The 17,907-nt window shown below is 33.9% G+C and overlaps 2 protein-coding genes across 2 annotated transcripts; both read right to left on the minus strand.

Annotated features, from left to right (window-relative positions):
• Positions 1 to 243: 243 nt before the first annotated feature.
• On the minus strand, positions 244 to 13,555 carry LOC123560464 (protein draper-like). The gene is made up of 8 exons (XM_053552502.1): positions 12,963 to 13,555; positions 8,427 to 8,515; positions 8,164 to 8,232; positions 6,515 to 6,608; positions 5,009 to 5,109; positions 2,379 to 2,447; positions 1,659 to 1,776; positions 244 to 1,162 (listed from the first exon to the last, which is right to left on the minus strand). The coding sequence occupies exons 1-8, from the start codon at positions 13,321 to 13,323 to the stop codon at positions 1,158 to 1,160; spliced, it is 906 nt and encodes a 301-aa protein (XP_053408477.1). The 5' UTR covers positions 13,324 to 13,555; the 3' UTR covers positions 244 to 1,157.
• A 369-nt stretch (positions 13,556 to 13,924) lies between these two features.
• LOC128546366 (protein draper-like) lies at positions 13,925 to 16,172 on the minus strand. Its single transcript, XM_053516812.1, has 4 exons — positions 16,044 to 16,172; positions 15,610 to 15,826; positions 14,519 to 14,736; positions 13,925 to 13,938 (listed from the first exon to the last, which is right to left on the minus strand). Exons 1-4 carry the CDS (start codon positions 16,138 to 16,140, stop codon positions 13,925 to 13,927), a joined length of 546 nt encoding a protein of 181 aa, XP_053372787.1. The 5' UTR covers positions 16,141 to 16,172.
• Between the last annotated feature and the right edge of the window lie 1,735 nt (positions 16,173 to 17,907).

A 17,907-nucleotide genomic window follows, 5' to 3' on the forward strand; every position in this document is an offset into this window, starting at 1 on the left:
AACCTGTTCTCCGCAAGTAACTGCCAATTTCCCCACATGAATCAGAGGTAGAGGACTAATGATTTCAGACACAATGTCGTTTATCAAATAGTCACGGAGAACATACACCCCGCCCGAGGATCAAGACGCGACCCCGCGATCCGTAGACCAACGCTCTTACCTACTGAGCTAAGCGGGCGGGCTATGTATTTGTAACTGTTAAGGACTATTTATCAAAATTCAAAGTTGCTTTTACGATAGCATAAATATATTACTTATTTCTTGACAACAAAACATTTTAAGAAGATTCTTAATATGTTATTTATGTGATAAAACAAAGTATTTGACTTGAAATGACTTAACTTGATATCGAAATACAAAGATGTTGCTTTTACAGTAATAAAACTTTATTACATATTTCTTTAAAAAGTAATGACGAAACGTTTGAAAAGTGTTTTTGCTTAAACATATGAATTTCAAAGAGACAGATATATCACAACACTTTGTTTGGCAAGAAGGAAAGCTTCAGGATTAATTAACAAACATTTAATGTGTCCTGCTACTTGGGAATAGCAAGAAGCTGAACGGCAACATTTTTCCAAAACATCTATGGGCATTTATAAATTACTATTTTGCCATTTCAGAAAAAAAAAGATTCATGCTTTATATAAAATTTAAATTTCCGCACAAATTAGTAAAACGAAAGGCTGAACATTTTTACAATCCTTTCTTGCTACGGGAGATGTGTAATGTTCAATACTTCATTGATAGCCTTTTCAAGATCAGCAAACGCGTCATAAACTATATAGAAAAGTTCGAGTCCTTTAAAACATAATCATTACAATCAAATTTTTGACACAATACATGTATTTCAATTTACATGCATAGTTTATGCTCTTCTTCTCAAGTTTTTCATCTTCCCTCATTTGTTACGATAGCTGTTTCACTAACATTGTATGTAACATTATACAGTTATACCCTAATGTCATAGCTTCTGTCCATGAAATTTTGTTATACTTGAGGTGCCAAGCTCTTTGGTTTAATCCTATGTAATGTCAAAGGTGTATCTTTGCATACAGAAAGAAGTTCAAAATATAATGTAATTTATATAATCCAACAAAAGGTGTACATCATGTGTGTCCGATCAACTCAGCAGTTTCTTTAGACTTTTCATTCTTTCAACCTGAAAATTGCAAAATGATTTTGTTCAGACACAATATGGTGATCCATCAATACTCTTTGCCTATTTTGAAATTGCTTAACAGTATGACATTTTTCTTTAGGTTTAACATGTACATGTTATCAGTATGAAGCTTTAAAATGCTATAAATGATCGTGTTGGAGGTCTATATGACCGATTAGTTAAAGTCACTGACTTTGCATCATGTTTGACCATTACAGCTGTGGGTTCGAACCTCGTTTGAAATGTTAAATTGTTCATGCGTGAAAGTCATCCAGATGACTAACGGAAGATCGGAGGCTGTTGACCCTATTGCTCGTTCCCAGTTGCCTGGAGGGGTCTTCCTCTTGTCAAAAAGCTGCGATATGAACACATGACCAAAACTATAACGGCATGACTTTGAACACAATATTAATGAGTTTCCAAATAGTTGTATGCTTAAAGTGATGATGTAAAATAAATATGAGTTATATGCTAATACTGATAACGTAGTTCTTACCAACAAATATCTCTCCATTATTTGAAGTATTAGATGTGCAGTTACGATTGCAATAGTCATCTTCACAACAAGAATGACAGAGTGGAATCGATCGTTTGTGGTAAGATAAGGAATTGCACTGAAACAAAGAACCGACTGGTCTAATCCACAGCAGGAGTTGAATTTAGTACGGGTTTCTTGAGCTGATCTTAAGCAGTTCTGAGGAGGTGTAACTTATGTGTATCTTACTAATTTTAAAATAAATAAATCTTACTAAAACTGTAAAAAGACGATTGAATTAAAAAAAGTATTTAATAGTTAAAATTATCTACAGTATGATAATATGTGAGTAAATAATACGACCATCTAAATCTTAATATTTGGGTATATTCAAATATTTGCTGCTAAGTTCTGTCAATTAATAATAAAAATGCCAGCACGAAATAATTGTCATGAAATGTAACAGAATATAATTCTTTGAACAAAAAAGAAAATTTAAATGGCTACATGGGTGATCTTAGCATGAAAATTTAAATTACAATGTAAGTCTTAAGAAACTAACATTCAAAGAGTGCGCTTTGTAATCGTTGATAACTTTAAGTAAATCAGTTACAAAAAATAAAGACGCAACGATTGTTATATTCAAGTTTTGATCGGGCAAATATTTAAATATTACCTAAAATATATCATTTCATGTTATAGAAATATGAAAAACAAGAAAGTCAAAAAGAGGTACATTACCACTTTATTAGCACAGCCTTGTTTGTAATGAAAACCTTCTCCCCACTGGAACTTTTCTATTGAACAAACCTGAAATATTGTGAGTTCTAAGTACGAAAAGACTCGATTTTTTCATAGGGTATATAAATCTTAACTTTATTTCTTACTGGAGGAATGTTTTCTTATGTTTGGATAGGATAGAATCTGTTGACATTATAAAATTTCCTATTTCTGTTATATCAGAAATGTTTAAAGCGTGTGTGTGTGTGTGTGTGTGTGTGTGTGTGTGTGTGTTGTTTTTTTTTACTTGTCCTGTCTCTTATATCAAGAGCGTTAAAACATGTGTTGTGTCATGTTGTGATGTCTGTCTCAGCTATATCAAGAGCGTTTAAAGCGTGATTGTTCTTTTTTTTTTTTGTCTTTTTGTCTTGTTGTCTTGTTGTCATTTCTCAATATTATCAAAAACGTTTAAAACGTCATGTTTTGTTTTGTTTTGGTTTTCATCCTCAGCTGTATTGATGACGTTTAAAGCGTGATGTTTTATTTCGTCTTGTACTTTCTAATATATATCAAGACCGTTTAAACCGAGATATTTTGTTTTGTCTCAGCTACATCGAAAATGCGTTTAAATCGTGATGTTTTATTTCGTCTTGTTGTTCTTTCTCATTTATATCAAGAACGATTAAAACGTGATGTTTTGTTTTATCTTGTTGTCCTTTCTTATCTATATCAAGAACGTTTAAAACGTTAAGGTAGTTCTGCACGTTTGGATCGAAACTTTTTCTACAATGTAGAATTTGATTAAACTCCAATTTTTCAAAACTTCAGAATATACCTAGAAAATTCAGCAAATAAAAAAGATAGGGTCGTGTGCTTGATTTTTTGCTAGGCTGATTTGAAAAATTTGGACCTCACGCAATATTTCATAATGGGAGTCTATGGGAAAATCATAACTTTCATAACTTTTCGCGGATAGAATTTTTTCTACAATGTAGATTTTGATGAAACTTCTCACAGTTGTAAATAAACACATGGCCTATAATTTGGTGAAATAAAATGTATAGGTCCGTGTGCTTATTTTTGAGATATTTGACCATGATTAAAGGGAACCGGGCATTTTACGTTAATTTTAAGACATTATTTTGAATTTTTTAACGTGCCACATGTTTTAATATCATATTTTGACTTTAGAAATATAGCAACAGTGCCATTGTAACAAATTTACTCACAGGTTTCGATTAATTCATAAACTGATTTTCATTTCCGTACGCCGAATTCAGGCTTTATTCTACGTTTTCCGGGAAAATGGCGTTACGCCATCACTTCCGGTTTTTCAAACGTGCAGAACTACCTTAAAAAACGTAATGTTCTTTCTCACTAATCATTATAAAGAACGTTTAAAACGTAAGGTTTGTTTTGACACGTTTATCTTTCTCAGCTACTAGTATACCAAGAATGTTTGAAACGTGGTATCTTTTGCTGTCCTTTCTCATTTTTATATAGAACGTTTAAAATCTGATGCTTCGATTTACCTTAACATGCCCCGACTCAATTCAGATTATATGAAACAAAATTCAACTTATTATCAATGAAAGTTAGGAATTCTATGCCAATTATTATCAGAAAGGCTCAGAAAGGCAGCGAATTTGAACTCCTTTAAATAGAGTACAAAAAAAAACAACTTCCATTTGATGAAGTCTTCACTGCATAATCATAATGCTACAGATTCTCTGGTCAAATACGTATTTTATTGATTTGTACCTTGTTGAAGGCCTCATTGTAAATATGTGATTTCATTTGTATCTGCTTATGTCATCGGAATGAGTTTAACTTCGTAAAATAAAGAAATTATCATTATTATTATTATTATGATGATGATGATTATTATTATTATTTTGTTGTCCTTTCTGATTTATATCAAGAACGTTTAAAACATGATGATTCGTTTTGTATTATATGTCCTGTCTAATTTATATCAAGAACGTTTAAAACATGGTGTATGTTTTTGTCTTGTTATCCTTTCTCAGATGTATTAAGAACGTTTAAACGTGAGGTTTTATTTTGTCTTGTTGTTCTTTCTCAGCTATATCAAGATCATTTAGAACGTGAGGTTTATTTTTGCCTTGTTGCTTTTTATGTTTGTTTTTTGTTTGTTTTTTTTTTATTTTTCTCAGATATATCAAGAATATATATAAGTTTAAGCATGATGTTTTCTTCCGTCTTGTTGTCCTTTCTCATTTATATCAAACAATTTTAAAACAACATGATTCGTTCTGTCTTAATGTCCTATCTCATATATATCAAGAACGTTTAAACGTGATGTTTTGTTTTTATCTTGTTGTTCTTTCTCAGTTATATCAAGAACGTTTGTTTTGTTTAATCGTTTTATCTTGGTGTCTTGTCTCAGATATTTCTAGAATGTATAAATGTGATGGTTGGTTATCTTTGTGCTCTATATCAAGTATATCAAAACCGGGTATAATTGTTGTGCTCTATCTCAAGTATATCAAAAACGGGTATAGTGTTGTCTCTTGATTCTTTTGGTTATTCAGGTAAAATATATCATGTTTTGTTTACACTTCGCATATTTCTGAGTATATAGTTCTTACTGATTTATATGAAAGTAGAATTCAGTGAACCGATCAATTTACCTGGTTAGGGGTACACATGCTGACAGTGTCACAGGTTTTCGGATCTCCGGTATGAAGACAGCCAAAACACATGGGTCCACGATGTTCACGTGAAGGAAAATCTTGAAATAAAGATGAGGAAAGCTTTTGTAAATAGAGGTAAAATAAACCATTTTGCATATAAGAATATACATAACACAATTTAAAAAGGAAACAATTGCTTTTATATTTCCATGAGTAATGTTATGTTGGATTATTTCCAGGTACAAATACATTTTTCGTTTTGTTTCTTATTTTTTCTTTCATTAAAAGAAATTTCCTGTTCAATACGTCCACAAACCTTTCTGGTTTTCCATCTTAACTATTCTATATAATTATACTCTATACATATAGCCAGTACTAGAGAAGTTGTTATTGTGACAAAGCCGGACTTGTTTCGGTCTTAGTCATTTCTGCGATGTACTGGAGTCATTACTTATCAGTCATTACGGCTATTGGCTACAGCTAAAGATCGCCCGTCCCTCGGGTTCGCCAATCATTTTCTACTTGAATAACATCTTACGACTTTCAGTTGTGCTACAAATCAAAGAACATAGCATTTTTGCCCGACTATTCAAAGAATACGTAGAGCTATTGGACTCACCCGTGTGTCGGCATTCGCGTCCCGATTTGGTTACGTTTTTGTATGTAAGCTGTGGTCTCAGTTACCACTTTTGGGAATGGATTGAAATTCACACTCTTATTAACTGTGATAACCTAACTTACAATGCATAGCTTCCATAGCTCTATTTTGCTTTTTAAAAATATTATGCCCCTTTTTCGACTTAGAAATTTTTAGTTAAGGTTTTGTATGTAAGCTGGTATCTCTGTACCCACTAATGGGAATGGATCTAATCTTCACACACTTGTTCATAATTTGACATGCACTGTGCATGTCTCATAACTCTACTTTGCTTTTTTCAAAATTATGCCTTTTTTCAACTTAGCAGTTTTTAATTAAAGTTTTGTATGAAAGCTAAGCTACTATTTCAATATCCACTAATGGGAATCGATTGAAACGTCACACACTTGTTCACTGTCATGATTTGATATGCAGTGCATATGTTCAATAACTCTACTTGGAATTTTTACAAAATTATCCCCTTTTTTGACTTGTCAACAGTCAACTCCCGTACAAAGTTGTCAGAAATTGGCTTTAAACGTGCAAGCTATGCGAATGCGACCGTAATACTTCCCCTCTTGAAAGAATCATATTTATGATGACGAGTAAGCCGTTTTGGCATGGACAGTGCCATCTTCCGCGAGAGATAAAGTCCGTATACCGGACGAGTCCATCTTACGACGTTTTAACCGTAACAAATCAAAGAGCATAGCATATTAAGACAGAAAAGCCCAACTGTGGCGAAATTTGAACATGGGTCGCTCGGGTGCAAGTCCACTAAGCCAAAGAGTCGACTCCCTGGCGCAGTTGTCAGAGATTAACTTTAACCGTGCAGGCAATGCGTAAGCGACGGTAACAAATACTACCAGAATTTCCGCATCCTCTGTTGTTACACATGCTATTGTAGCAGCACTCAACACATACTGAGGTGGTATTGGCGCTCTCTAGCATACGACATTTCTGAAATGGAAACTAACATATCTCAGAAAGTGGTAAACGACATATGCAACTAGAGCTATCACTGAAGGTGATTAAGTTACACCCCCACCACCCCCCAACGACCACCTCCCGCATGCACTGACACAGTACATAGCAATTTGACGCACGCAAGATTGCATAATTATGTGGACTGTGTGTATATAGACTTTATGCAGATATACAAACTTTATATATATATATATATATATATATATATATATATATATATATATATATAATAGAAAATATTAAAAGTTACTCCTGGACAAGTATATAATAAATAAAAAAGAAAAACATCCAATGGGTTTCCTCTATCTGTATTTCTGTCCACCTCTCTGGTGGACAGAAATACAGATAGAGGAAACCCATTGGATGTTTTTCTTTTATATATATATATATATATATATATATAGTATAATAACAAAAACAAAGTCTCATAGAATATTTTTCTGAAAGAATCTAACATGCATCATGCACAAGTAAGGTTGCTACTGATCACTTGTGTAAAGTTTCATTAAATTGTGTGCAATGGTTCTGTAGATTAGGCGCGCCCAAGATTGCATATGAAGACTATGTATATAGCATATTAGCAAAACATAAAGTCCCATAACTCTGCAGAATATTTGTCTAAAACATATGCAGACTCTATGTATATAGTATTTGGTAAAAAACAAAGTCGCATAACTGTGCAGAATTATTTTTTTAGAACCTAACATGCACCACGCACAACCAAGGTTACTAGTGATCATTTGTGTAAAGTTTCATTCATTTGTGTGCATGTGTCAGGAGATTAGGCGCACACAAGATTGCATATGCAGACTGTATGTATTATAGTACATGAACAAAAAAAAAAAGAACAAAGTCCGATAACTCTGCAAAATATTTTTCTGAAAGAATCCTAACATGCATCATGCACAACTAGGTTTACTAATGATCACTTGTGTGAAGTTTTATTCAATTGTGTGCATGGGTTCAGGAGATTAGGTGCGCACAAGATTGCATATACAGACTCTATGTATATAGTATAGCAACAAAAAAAACAAAGTCCCATAACACTACACTTTTTTTTTCTGAAAGAACCTAACATGCCCCATGCATAGCTGGGGTTGGTACTTGTGTAAAGTTTCATTAAATTGTGTCAAGGGGATAAGGAGTGTTGGTGCGCACAAGATTGTGTCTACACAGAGACGGACAGACAGACAACCTGAAACCATATACCCCTTACAAATTCGTTGTGCAGGGGGTACAAAAATGGTTAGTAAATATAACTTATATTACAGAAATTTGAAAAAAGTATATATCATGAGACTACTGGAACAAGTCTGACCTTCATATTTAAACCTCGGCAGATTACAATTTGTCACTAAGTTCGTACGTAAAAAGAATCGAGTTAACACTCATGTTGATAGTATGGTGTTAAAGATGTACACCTATTGTTTTGCTACCATTTAGATTTAAAAAGTAGACACATGGTGCTATCTTCATTCTTCGGTTGCATATACCATTATTACACACATAGAACAATATCCTGTTTTACCTTTTCATCCATGCAACCTGAACGAAATTTCTTTCCATGTGCCGCCTTGTGGGACTCAATGAAGCATGTCTGAAAATAAAACATTTACCATGCCCAAAATAAATTACAATTTCCACTGGTTTTATGCAGTCTCGCAAATACATTTTTTCTGTATATCCTTAATCAAATTGCAAAAATGTATGTTTATAGATTTAAAAATATATGTTAAAAATACGATCTTTAAATTATTTTAACCATCATTTTATTGTATAACATTTTGTTACCTCACTGGCCTGGCAGTTGGCAACTGAATCACAATATTGTGGACTGGACATGTTGTCACACTCATAACACATTTTCTGACTCTCTAAATCTGAAAAATATGATCATTTTAGAGGTTAGATACTAGTAATATATTCCACTGAGTTTTCTCAACACCTGATGTAATAGTTACAAGGTAAGAATGCAAAGAGCACATCAAAAGCAGTCAAACTCGACCCACTTTCATGGCTGTAATTCAAATGTATATCAGCCAAAAGTGAATAACTTCTATGGTATATCAGCTAAATCAGGCCACTTCCATGACTGTAATGCAAATGTATAGCAGCCAAACTTGAGCTACTTTAACATGGCTGTAATGCAAATGTATATCAGAACATATCGAGCCGCTTCCACGGCTGTAAGGCTTAAAATAAAATTAAGTTTGTTTGACCTTTACCTACCGACCCGATAAAATGGCCCCGACTCAAATAATTTTATTGCATTCCAGAGGAAAAAATATTTTTATTTTCTTTTCACTGAGAGGGAAAAACTGATTTTGGTGCTTGAAACTGGCAATTATTTTATTTAACAAATGCAAAGATAATTATGGCAAGTGAGAAAGTAACCCGCGGTCAGCTAGTAGAAAATCGATAAAGCGGACTGTTTATTATCTCGTGTATTCCGAAAACGTGTCAACTTTGCCGATAACGTTGCCTAAAGCCATAGGATGCAGACGACATCAAACCGCTTATAACCGGAAGTCAATCTGACAAAAGGACATAATTTTACAAATCTAGTATCTAATTTACCCGCGAAACGTAAAGTATACCAAAACGTCATGCCGGTAATTTTCCATTCCACGAGCACGTGCGACCTATCGTAATATCTAATTTCCATCGGTCGACGTTACTTTTGTTTACACATACACAAAAAATGCGCGTAGTGCATTCATTTTTTTGTTATTATTGCATCAATATTTTTAGCACCGCTTAAGAAGTAATATAGTTTGAATTCTATAACGATTTTAATAAGATATCGACAGGAAGGTAGGCAAAATTCTATAAAAACGGTTAATTTTAAATTTAGTTCTTTGTAAAATTTCAAACAGTGCGATCTTAATTATTTATTTCTTTCTAAGGGTAAATAAATGATAAATTCTATGGGCATAAAGTTCAGACTTTTGACCAGAAAGTACAAATAACAGAATAAAAATATCTTAAATAATGAAAAAGCGTCAGCAATTTAAAAACATGGCGTAAAACGATTTTTGGCAAACAGATTTATGTTAGTGCGGCAAAATAGCTCACGGAAGTAGGATATCCACAATTATCGTTTGACACATTTACCTGTCAATTTATACAGGATGTTGAATTCGCTTTAACAAATTAAAGAAGAAACTTTTTTATTGATTAATTTAAAGAACCGAAGCGGTACGATCAAACAGTGATGTGTCATATGGCGCGAAAACATGACGTAATTCCATGACAATCTCGGGCAACTATATACCGCTTTGATCTCCACTTCAGATGATACCGACATACTTCTTTTAGCTCTTCGAAGGGGATATTAATTGATGATGAAAACAAGGACAATGACTAAGTTTATCAACAGAATAATTACCAATAATCGTTTACGCTTTTTATTTCGCTTTCAACATTGGGTGGATTATCATTATTGTGTCCATATTTTTGGGACACTTTACAAAATAATCATTTTCCGGGAAATAAGTCTTGAGAAAGTGAAAATAACTAGTCCTAACACTTTTGGAAAATACGGTAGGGGCTAGACTTTGTTTATTAATACTATCGATGCAGTCATTATGGAGAGCAACTAGATGGTGGAGATTACAAAAATACAGTGAAAAAAAAATGTCTGCTGTGAAAAGGAAATTTAAGAAGAACAAATATTATTGATAACAAAGGAAACATAGTGTACATGAGAATATTATTTTGTCTACTATGTGTTAAATTATATTTGAAATTTGCTTGTACATAAAACTGCTTTCATAACAGTGACAGTATTGCTGCAATTGACAGGTGAGTGGTGGGAAATTTAATTATCTGTGAAAATATATTATAAACTGACTTAATTGTTAATTTCAAAATGTCTTTAATCAGATATCGTTTCGAAATGCATTTGTTCGAAGTGAGAAAATCTCAGTTTTCGAATTTCAAGAAATTGACAAGAGCGTAAATGTGTTGAAATATTACAGGCAAGATAGTTTAAATATTTTAATTTTGTTATGCCAGAACAAAGAGCTATAAAAATCTTTTGCCAGGACAATGGCATAATAAATGTCTGATGTCGGAAAACCCAAAGTTGTTTCTGTTCTTAGTAACATGACCAATACGTGCAAGTAGATTGAAGCTAAAAAATCATCACTTTTGCTTGCATACTGCCATAACCATTGTAAAAACCTTCTAAAACTCATAAAAAGCTATTATCTATTGAATTAAGCATCAAACACTTGTTGAAAATAAGCTGTAATTCAATAGTGTGATTAGATGACAAATATCGCGTATTTTCAGGACTATATTGTTTTGTACTTTTAATTAATTTATTTATTTGGGTTTTACGGCGCACCAACACAGTATAGGTTATATGGCGCCAAACAGAACTACAAATTTTGGTTCCACATCTCATTTACATGGAAATAAAAACATGAGGTATGGAATCAAAATTTGCATACCTGCTGGAATCACAGAGTTACTGCAAAACCAAGTGTTAAGACCCTATTAGATCATGCAAGGGTAAGGCAGTGGTTCCAATTCTTTTCATACACAGATCGTCCCAGAACCACATGGGGCTTGTACATTTAAGCGCAGATGTAGTGAAAACAATCATGAAAACACTCGATATATATATAAAGAAAAAGTGTAGACATGAAAGATACTCAAAGACTTGGTGAACTTTGCCTTATGTGCAAATTAAGTCCCATATTGTGTGTGCATGAATAGGGCTAGGGGTTTATATATTGCAAGCATACATTTAATAGAGCATTTTCAGAGATTATCTACAAGCAATAGGTATTAATAAATAGACTTTATTACTGAGACAACAAACATTTAAAAAACTAAAATATAATAAAATTATTTACCTACCTACCTACCCACTGTAAAAATACTGGGTCGGTAAAGGTCAAACAAACTTAATTTTAATTTAGGCCTAATGCAAATATATATCAGCCAAAACTGAGCCACTTCCATGGCTGTAATGCAAATGTATATCAGTAAAAATCGAGCCACTTCCATGAATGTAATGCAAATGAATATCAGCAACATTCGAGCCACTTCCATGGCTGTAATGCAAATGTGTATCAGCCACAATCGTCCAACTTTCCTGGCTGTAATGCAAATGTATATTAGCCGAAACTAACCCATTTCCATGGCTGAAATGCAATAGGGTTATTATAACAGTAGCTCGATCTGGGATGCAGTATTCGGCTCGAGTGGATTTTGCCAGATCGGATCTCACGAGGCGCGCAAAGGCCGAGTGTGATCCGACCTTGCAAAATCCACGAGAGCCGAATACAAAGTCCCAGATCTAGCTACTGTTATAATGACCCTTTATTATATACCTTTACCATTTTGATTCTTGTTTTGTTCTTGAAAGAAATCTTCAATGTTTATCGATATTAAATGGAACTTAGTGAAGTTTTTATGTGCGCTATTTATAGAAATGTGTCGGATCATGCATATTAATGAAAACAGTCCGCCAGCATACAATACGGAATTTAAAAGGTACAATACGGAATTTTTGTCTGTCTGTTCATATTTAATTGTGAAATACAAGCCGATTTTTTACAGAATTTATATAGGTATATAATAAAGATGTATATCAGCCAAACTCGAGCACTTCAATGGTTGTAATACAACTATGGAAAAGTATTTTATAGGGATAACACGTTGTTTTTTTGTTTTTTTTTGGTTTTTTTTGTGTGTTATCCAATAAATTCCGAAGGGTGTGTAGTTACATGGGCCCGTTTTATGCTAGAATATATACCAGTTAACAAGAGCCAGTTCAGAAGAAATCTGGTGGCAAAATAAATTCAATATCAAAAGCAATATTTTCTGAGAACTTGTTATTCATAAGAGAAACCTTTGTAACTTTGGTAAATGAATAACAAGCAAACTTCAAAATACAATAATACATATAACAAGAGCACCGCCTTGCGGGTGCTGACGCTCATCTGGTTTTATTGTTTTTTTTTTATTTATTGTTTTTTTTTTTATATATAATAGAAAAATTGTCCTACCCAAAAAAGTCCAAAAAGGGCCATAATTCTTGCAAAAAGCGGGATGGAGTTATTTTTCTTGCTGTACAGAGTCAACTAATGATGGTGAACAAATGTTGCAAGTTTTAAAGCAATAGCTTTGATAGTTTAGGAGAAAAACTGACCTAAACATAAAACTTAACCAGGCAACGCCGACGCAGACGCCGACGCCGATCAAGTGATGACAATAACTCATCATTTTTTTTCCAGAAAATCAGATGGGCTAAAAATCATACATGGTTACAAAATGATAGACACAGCTTAAACTATTTAAAGACAGTATTACCTTTATCACACTGAGGACCTTTATAGCCAGGAGCGCACCCACGACTGCAGTTTCCGGTATCGACTAGACAAATTTTATCTAAACATCCATCACTACATTGTTGCGTGCACTGTTCCCCGTACCACCCAATCTTACAGCCATAGACACAGGTTCCATCGCTTTGATTGCAGCTGCTTGTGAAACAATTGCCATTGCATTGTTTATCACACATTTCTCCGTACCATCCAGTACTACATCCCAGTTGGCAATGACCGTTATTTCTGTCGCAAATGCAATTTTTACAGTTCTGATTGCAAGGAATCGAACAATTTCCACCGTACGTCTGGTTACTCAAACATCCGACTGAGCAGTTACCAGACATTTGGTGACATGTGCCATTTAAACAATATGGCGAGCAGCTGTTTGTACACTGGAATCCCCAAAATGTGTTTTGACACCCGTATATACAAGAACCATTCGCAGTATCGCATGTATTACTGTTGAGCGTTGGAATATTGCAGTTGGAATTGCAAAGGTTCTGGCATTTCTCTCCCCAGTAGTTGGTATTACAGCCATTCGCGCAACTACAAGACTGATTACAGTGCTGATATGCACAACCATCTTGACATGGTAAAGTACAAGTTGAACCACAGTAACTTGGATACTTACATCCGTTTAGACACTTTCCTGGTATGGAAATAAAAACATGCAGGTAAGTTATACGAGGCACGTGCAATAAGATTCTTTTTTTTTCATTGTATATTCAAAAATTATTTGATCTATCTCTTTCAAAACAAGGTTTTTGTTGATTTCTCTTTTAATTTGATTTAATACTGGGCAATACCATTGATATCATACATGGTTTTCAAAGACCTCCGATGATGGTAACAGAAACTCAGTTTTCAAAATAATGATCTTGTTAAGTTTTGAATTTATCGTAAAAACATTATGTGGTATTTTTACAATTGTAAACTTTCAGTCATTTAATGCACCATTTCTATAAAAAAAATCCTTTTATTTTTAGTTTTGACAATATTTGAAAATGGATTCTTATTTTCATGGTATCATAGTTAGCATAAAAGCAACAGTTTCATGCAAACTGTGTAAACTTTCTAAAATGTGTCACTTTGCACTAATTTTACAATGGGAAATATACTTTCTTGGTCATAAAATTAACAGTGAATGTATTTAAAAAATAAAAAAAGATGTACAACCATCCGTCGAAGACGTTTTGATCTAGATTCCGAATAAAAACGCAATAAACAAAAAGAAAACCTGTCACGAACTGGGTGGATCAAGTAGCTAAAAAAGTTTCTGTCAAGGAATTTACAGTCGTCTTACTCGTGTCGGTAGAATAAATACACGATCACGGATTTGAATTATCACATAAATGATTACGGCATTTACAATGTCCATAATTGTTTTCACGGTTGATTCTCCATATATGATATAAATGTTAATTCATATTCACTTACATTTCATTGAATAAGATTTAAGAAGAAAAACATTTGGTCCCATGTGAACAAAACTAACCAAATCGATTTTAGATTACATTTAATTTGTTTTTAACTACTTACCTGTATCCCTATGACAGATATCTTTGCAAGTTGAGCTACACCTGATTCCGCACTTGAAACCAAAGCGATTAGACCGACAGCCATGTTGACAGTATCCGTCACTCTCACGACAAATTGCCAACGGACTTGAAACGTTTATTGTACAGTAATAGTTGCACTGGAGGCATTTCCCATTGTCGCGGTAAAAGTTTCTGTTGCATTGGGTGCAAACAAATCCACTAAAAATATTTTGTATAGAAACGTTTTATTTTCTTCGCCGTTATGTTTCATATACAGTATAGGTAGTCATTTTTTATTCAAAGCAACATCAACGATTTGCATACCTATCAGATGCATACCATGCACTTTATGTGCATAATCTTACGATCAATCCCAACGTAACTTCTGAACTTGAAAAATTACATTCGCAATATTATCTCAGATCACAGGTGGCAGTAGCTTATATCTACCTTTCTCATGGCTCATTGTCACAGGGTCAAAAAAAATTCAAAATGACTTTTTGGCATTTTTTCCTTAGAAAACATAATAATTGTAATATACTTAAGTATATATGGCTCATGGACCATTACTGAATCCTAGGTACGCTACTGCCACCTGTGTCTAAGAAGACCAAAAATCTGGTTAGAATTGTTGAGGGATATATACATTTGTATGATGTTTCGGCAGAATGAAAACAGCGTAAATTTCGTTAAATTGAAAATAAATGCATCTTGATGTTAACGTCTCATCAAGAAACAAATATCTGTAATGTTCTAACCACAGATTTTACAAGTTTGTCTCGCTTACTGGTTTATTAGACCAGTTTTCGCAGTATCCATTGAGTAGATTATTTCTGTGCAAATATGAGGGCTGCAAAGGATTACATACAGTTCACATATTAAACTATAGATAGGTTATAAATCACTTATTGACCTTCAAATTAATCAAGTATTTTTACGTTACGCTTTTCCGTTACTGCAAAACTTCAATAAATGATCTACATCCGATGTATATTCTTATACCTACGTCTCGTGCTAATAATCTCTTTAGACCCGCCATTGACTTCGAATAAGTGAGTAAGAAGTTTTAATTGAATTGATACATGTACTTACCTGCTGTTAGGACCAATAGAACACAGCGTGCAGTATTTGTCTTTATCTGAACACTGAAGTGTACAGTTAGGCCCTGCAAATCCTGCCTTGCAGCCTAGCATACATTCACCAGTTGCATGGTTACATACGTCTGTGTCAGAACCGTTCCGTTCACAATTGAGCGAGCATGCAATCGTATCTTCCGTTACTAGTATGTCTTGGCGTACCAATTTGGACTCTGTAAAATAAAGTATAAAAAACATTTTGTCAGAGATAAGCGGAAGAATGTAAAGCATTATCTTCATAAAGTACTTATATGCGTGTTTTCTGATATGCAAATTTTGGATTTTTGAACTTAAATTTTACACTTTCACGACAGTTTGACCTCAACTGCATCTCAAAATAATGCAGTTGTTATCACATAGAACAAAATTGTAAGCTACACAATTGCTTACCTATACAGGTTACTAAAGCCACATGTAGAATTAGAAAAGCTATTTTACAAAACGTCAGTTTGCCTGACCAAAACATTTTAATATTTGTAACCAACATCTAACTCAGTTACATTATCATTCAACTTATACATGTTTAATTACTGACTACTTTAGATAAGATACCTTGTTATCATGCAAGTCTTCAAATTTTTCAACACTTGTTAGTTCAAAATGATATCATATGTAACTAGTTGTATTTGCAATGAACTTCTTCACTGACTTGAATCTAACACATCTTGTACAACGGATTCGGTTATCTGAAATCAGATACTATATCACTTTTTGGGTAAGTACGGAATCCGGTTAGTGCCATGTGAAAAGTCGTCCGTCGCCCCTCAAAGGCGACGTACGACATTGCGATACGACATCACGACAATGCGATACGACACACGACAATGCGATACGACGCGCGACAATGCAATATGACATTCGTCAAAATGTCGCAATGTCGTGCGTCGGTTTGGCAATTTTGGCACGAAATGTCGAGATGTCGCGTCGCATTTTCGTATGTCGTATCGCATTGTCGCGCGTCGTATCGTATTGTCGCGATGTCGTATCACAATGTCGTGCGTCACCTTTAGTTTATACATAATGTTTAGGTCGATTGTGAAGGAAGTTCTACAACTTATATTAATTTCTCTCGACACCTCATTCCTGGTGGAATCCATCACCACGAGGGTATGAGAGAAGAGGCCAGTTTCCCTTTTAATGCTGAGCGCCAGGCAAGGGAGCTACTGGTGCCATTTTTTACGTCTTTGGTATGACGCGGCCGGGGACCGAACCCGCGACCTCCCACACTCAAAGCGGACGCTCTACCACTAGGCTATCGAGGCGTTACCTTTGAGGGGCGACGGACGACATTTCACATGGCACTAACAGGATTCCGTAGGTAAGACAGGTTGATAGGCTTAAAGCTACCCGCTCACAATTTGGGTGAAATTTTTCAACATGTGCATTTTCAACAAGTCTGCATAGAATGTATATATGCCACTAAAAACGATATAGTGTCTGAAAGTAAACGTTAGATATTGGTAAAAATGCAAAAGAATGTAAATTTTCTGCATTTTTTTTCAAATTTTAAAGCGTTGCAACGGTTTACTACCGTCTGCACAATAGCTTCGATTATTTATAAAAATATCTTGCAAAAGTCTGATGTCAACAAGTTTGCACCACTTGCCAGTTTCAAAGTACTCACTTTTTATTTATTACTGAGAGGAATTATTTTCCAGTTAAAATTAGTCATTTTATATTAATTTTAATTTTAATCTATTCATATACATGTAGATGAAAAAAAAACTAATTGACTGGGAACACAATACTAGATAAATGATAAAAATCGGTAGATTCAAAGTAAAAATATAACCATTTGAATGAGGTGTACTCGGGTATACTGGACAATTTTTTGTCCACAATATTGAGATTGTAATAAGCAATTCCTTGATTCTGCTATTTAACAACTAGAACTATAGTTCAATTTTCAGTTTAAACAGATAAAACAAATCATGAACTTCACACAAACAATTGAAAACTAAAATTAAAAAAAAATGTTTATAACAGTATTAAATTGACTGTATATTTTACTCGAAAAATGATAAGTTGAGTCCAATAAGCCTCTGCAATTTTGTCAGGCGCGATAATCATCATTAAAAAAATTCTTGTATCTTAAGTTGATACTAGTACCTTAATTCTCGATTGCGAAACTAGTTCTTACAACTTTGATTAATCGCTCTCAACATCCATTCCAGATGGAATCAACCTCGAGTTTAGATTTTTTAGTTGTGTTGTAAAATTAAAAATGCAATTAATAGTTTAAAACAAAGGCAAA

The sequence above is a fragment of the Mercenaria mercenaria genome, chromosome 10, assembly GCF_021730395.1.
Source record: "Mercenaria mercenaria strain notata chromosome 10, MADL_Memer_1, whole genome shotgun sequence".
NCBI lineage: Eukaryota > Metazoa > Mollusca > Bivalvia > Venerida > Veneridae > Mercenaria > Mercenaria mercenaria.

Coding starts and splice junctions, on each gene's coding strand:
- LOC123560464 (XM_053552502.1), bottom strand. CDS start 13,323: ATGTCTGGTAACTGCTCAGTCGGATGTTTGAGTAACCAGACGTACGGT. Junction 2,448..5,008: donor GCATGTGTACCCCTAACCAG/GTAAATTGATCG, acceptor ACAATATTTCAG/GTTTGTTCAATAGAAAAGTT. Junction 1,777..2,378: donor AAGGCTGTGCTAATAAAGTG/GTAATGTACCTC, acceptor TCTTTGTTTCAG/TGCAATTCCTTATCTTACCA.
- LOC128546366 (XM_053516812.1), bottom strand. CDS start 16,140: ATGTTGGTTACAAATATTAAAATGTTTTGGTCAGGCAAACTGACGTTT. Junction 15,827..16,043: donor GGCTTTAGTAACCTGTATAG/GTAAGCAATTGT, acceptor TTTATTTTACAG/AGTCCAAATTGGTACGCCAA. Junction 14,737..15,609: donor TCTATTGGTCCTAACAGCAG/GTAAGTACATGT, acceptor AAATATTTTTAG/TGGATTTGTTTGCACCCAAT.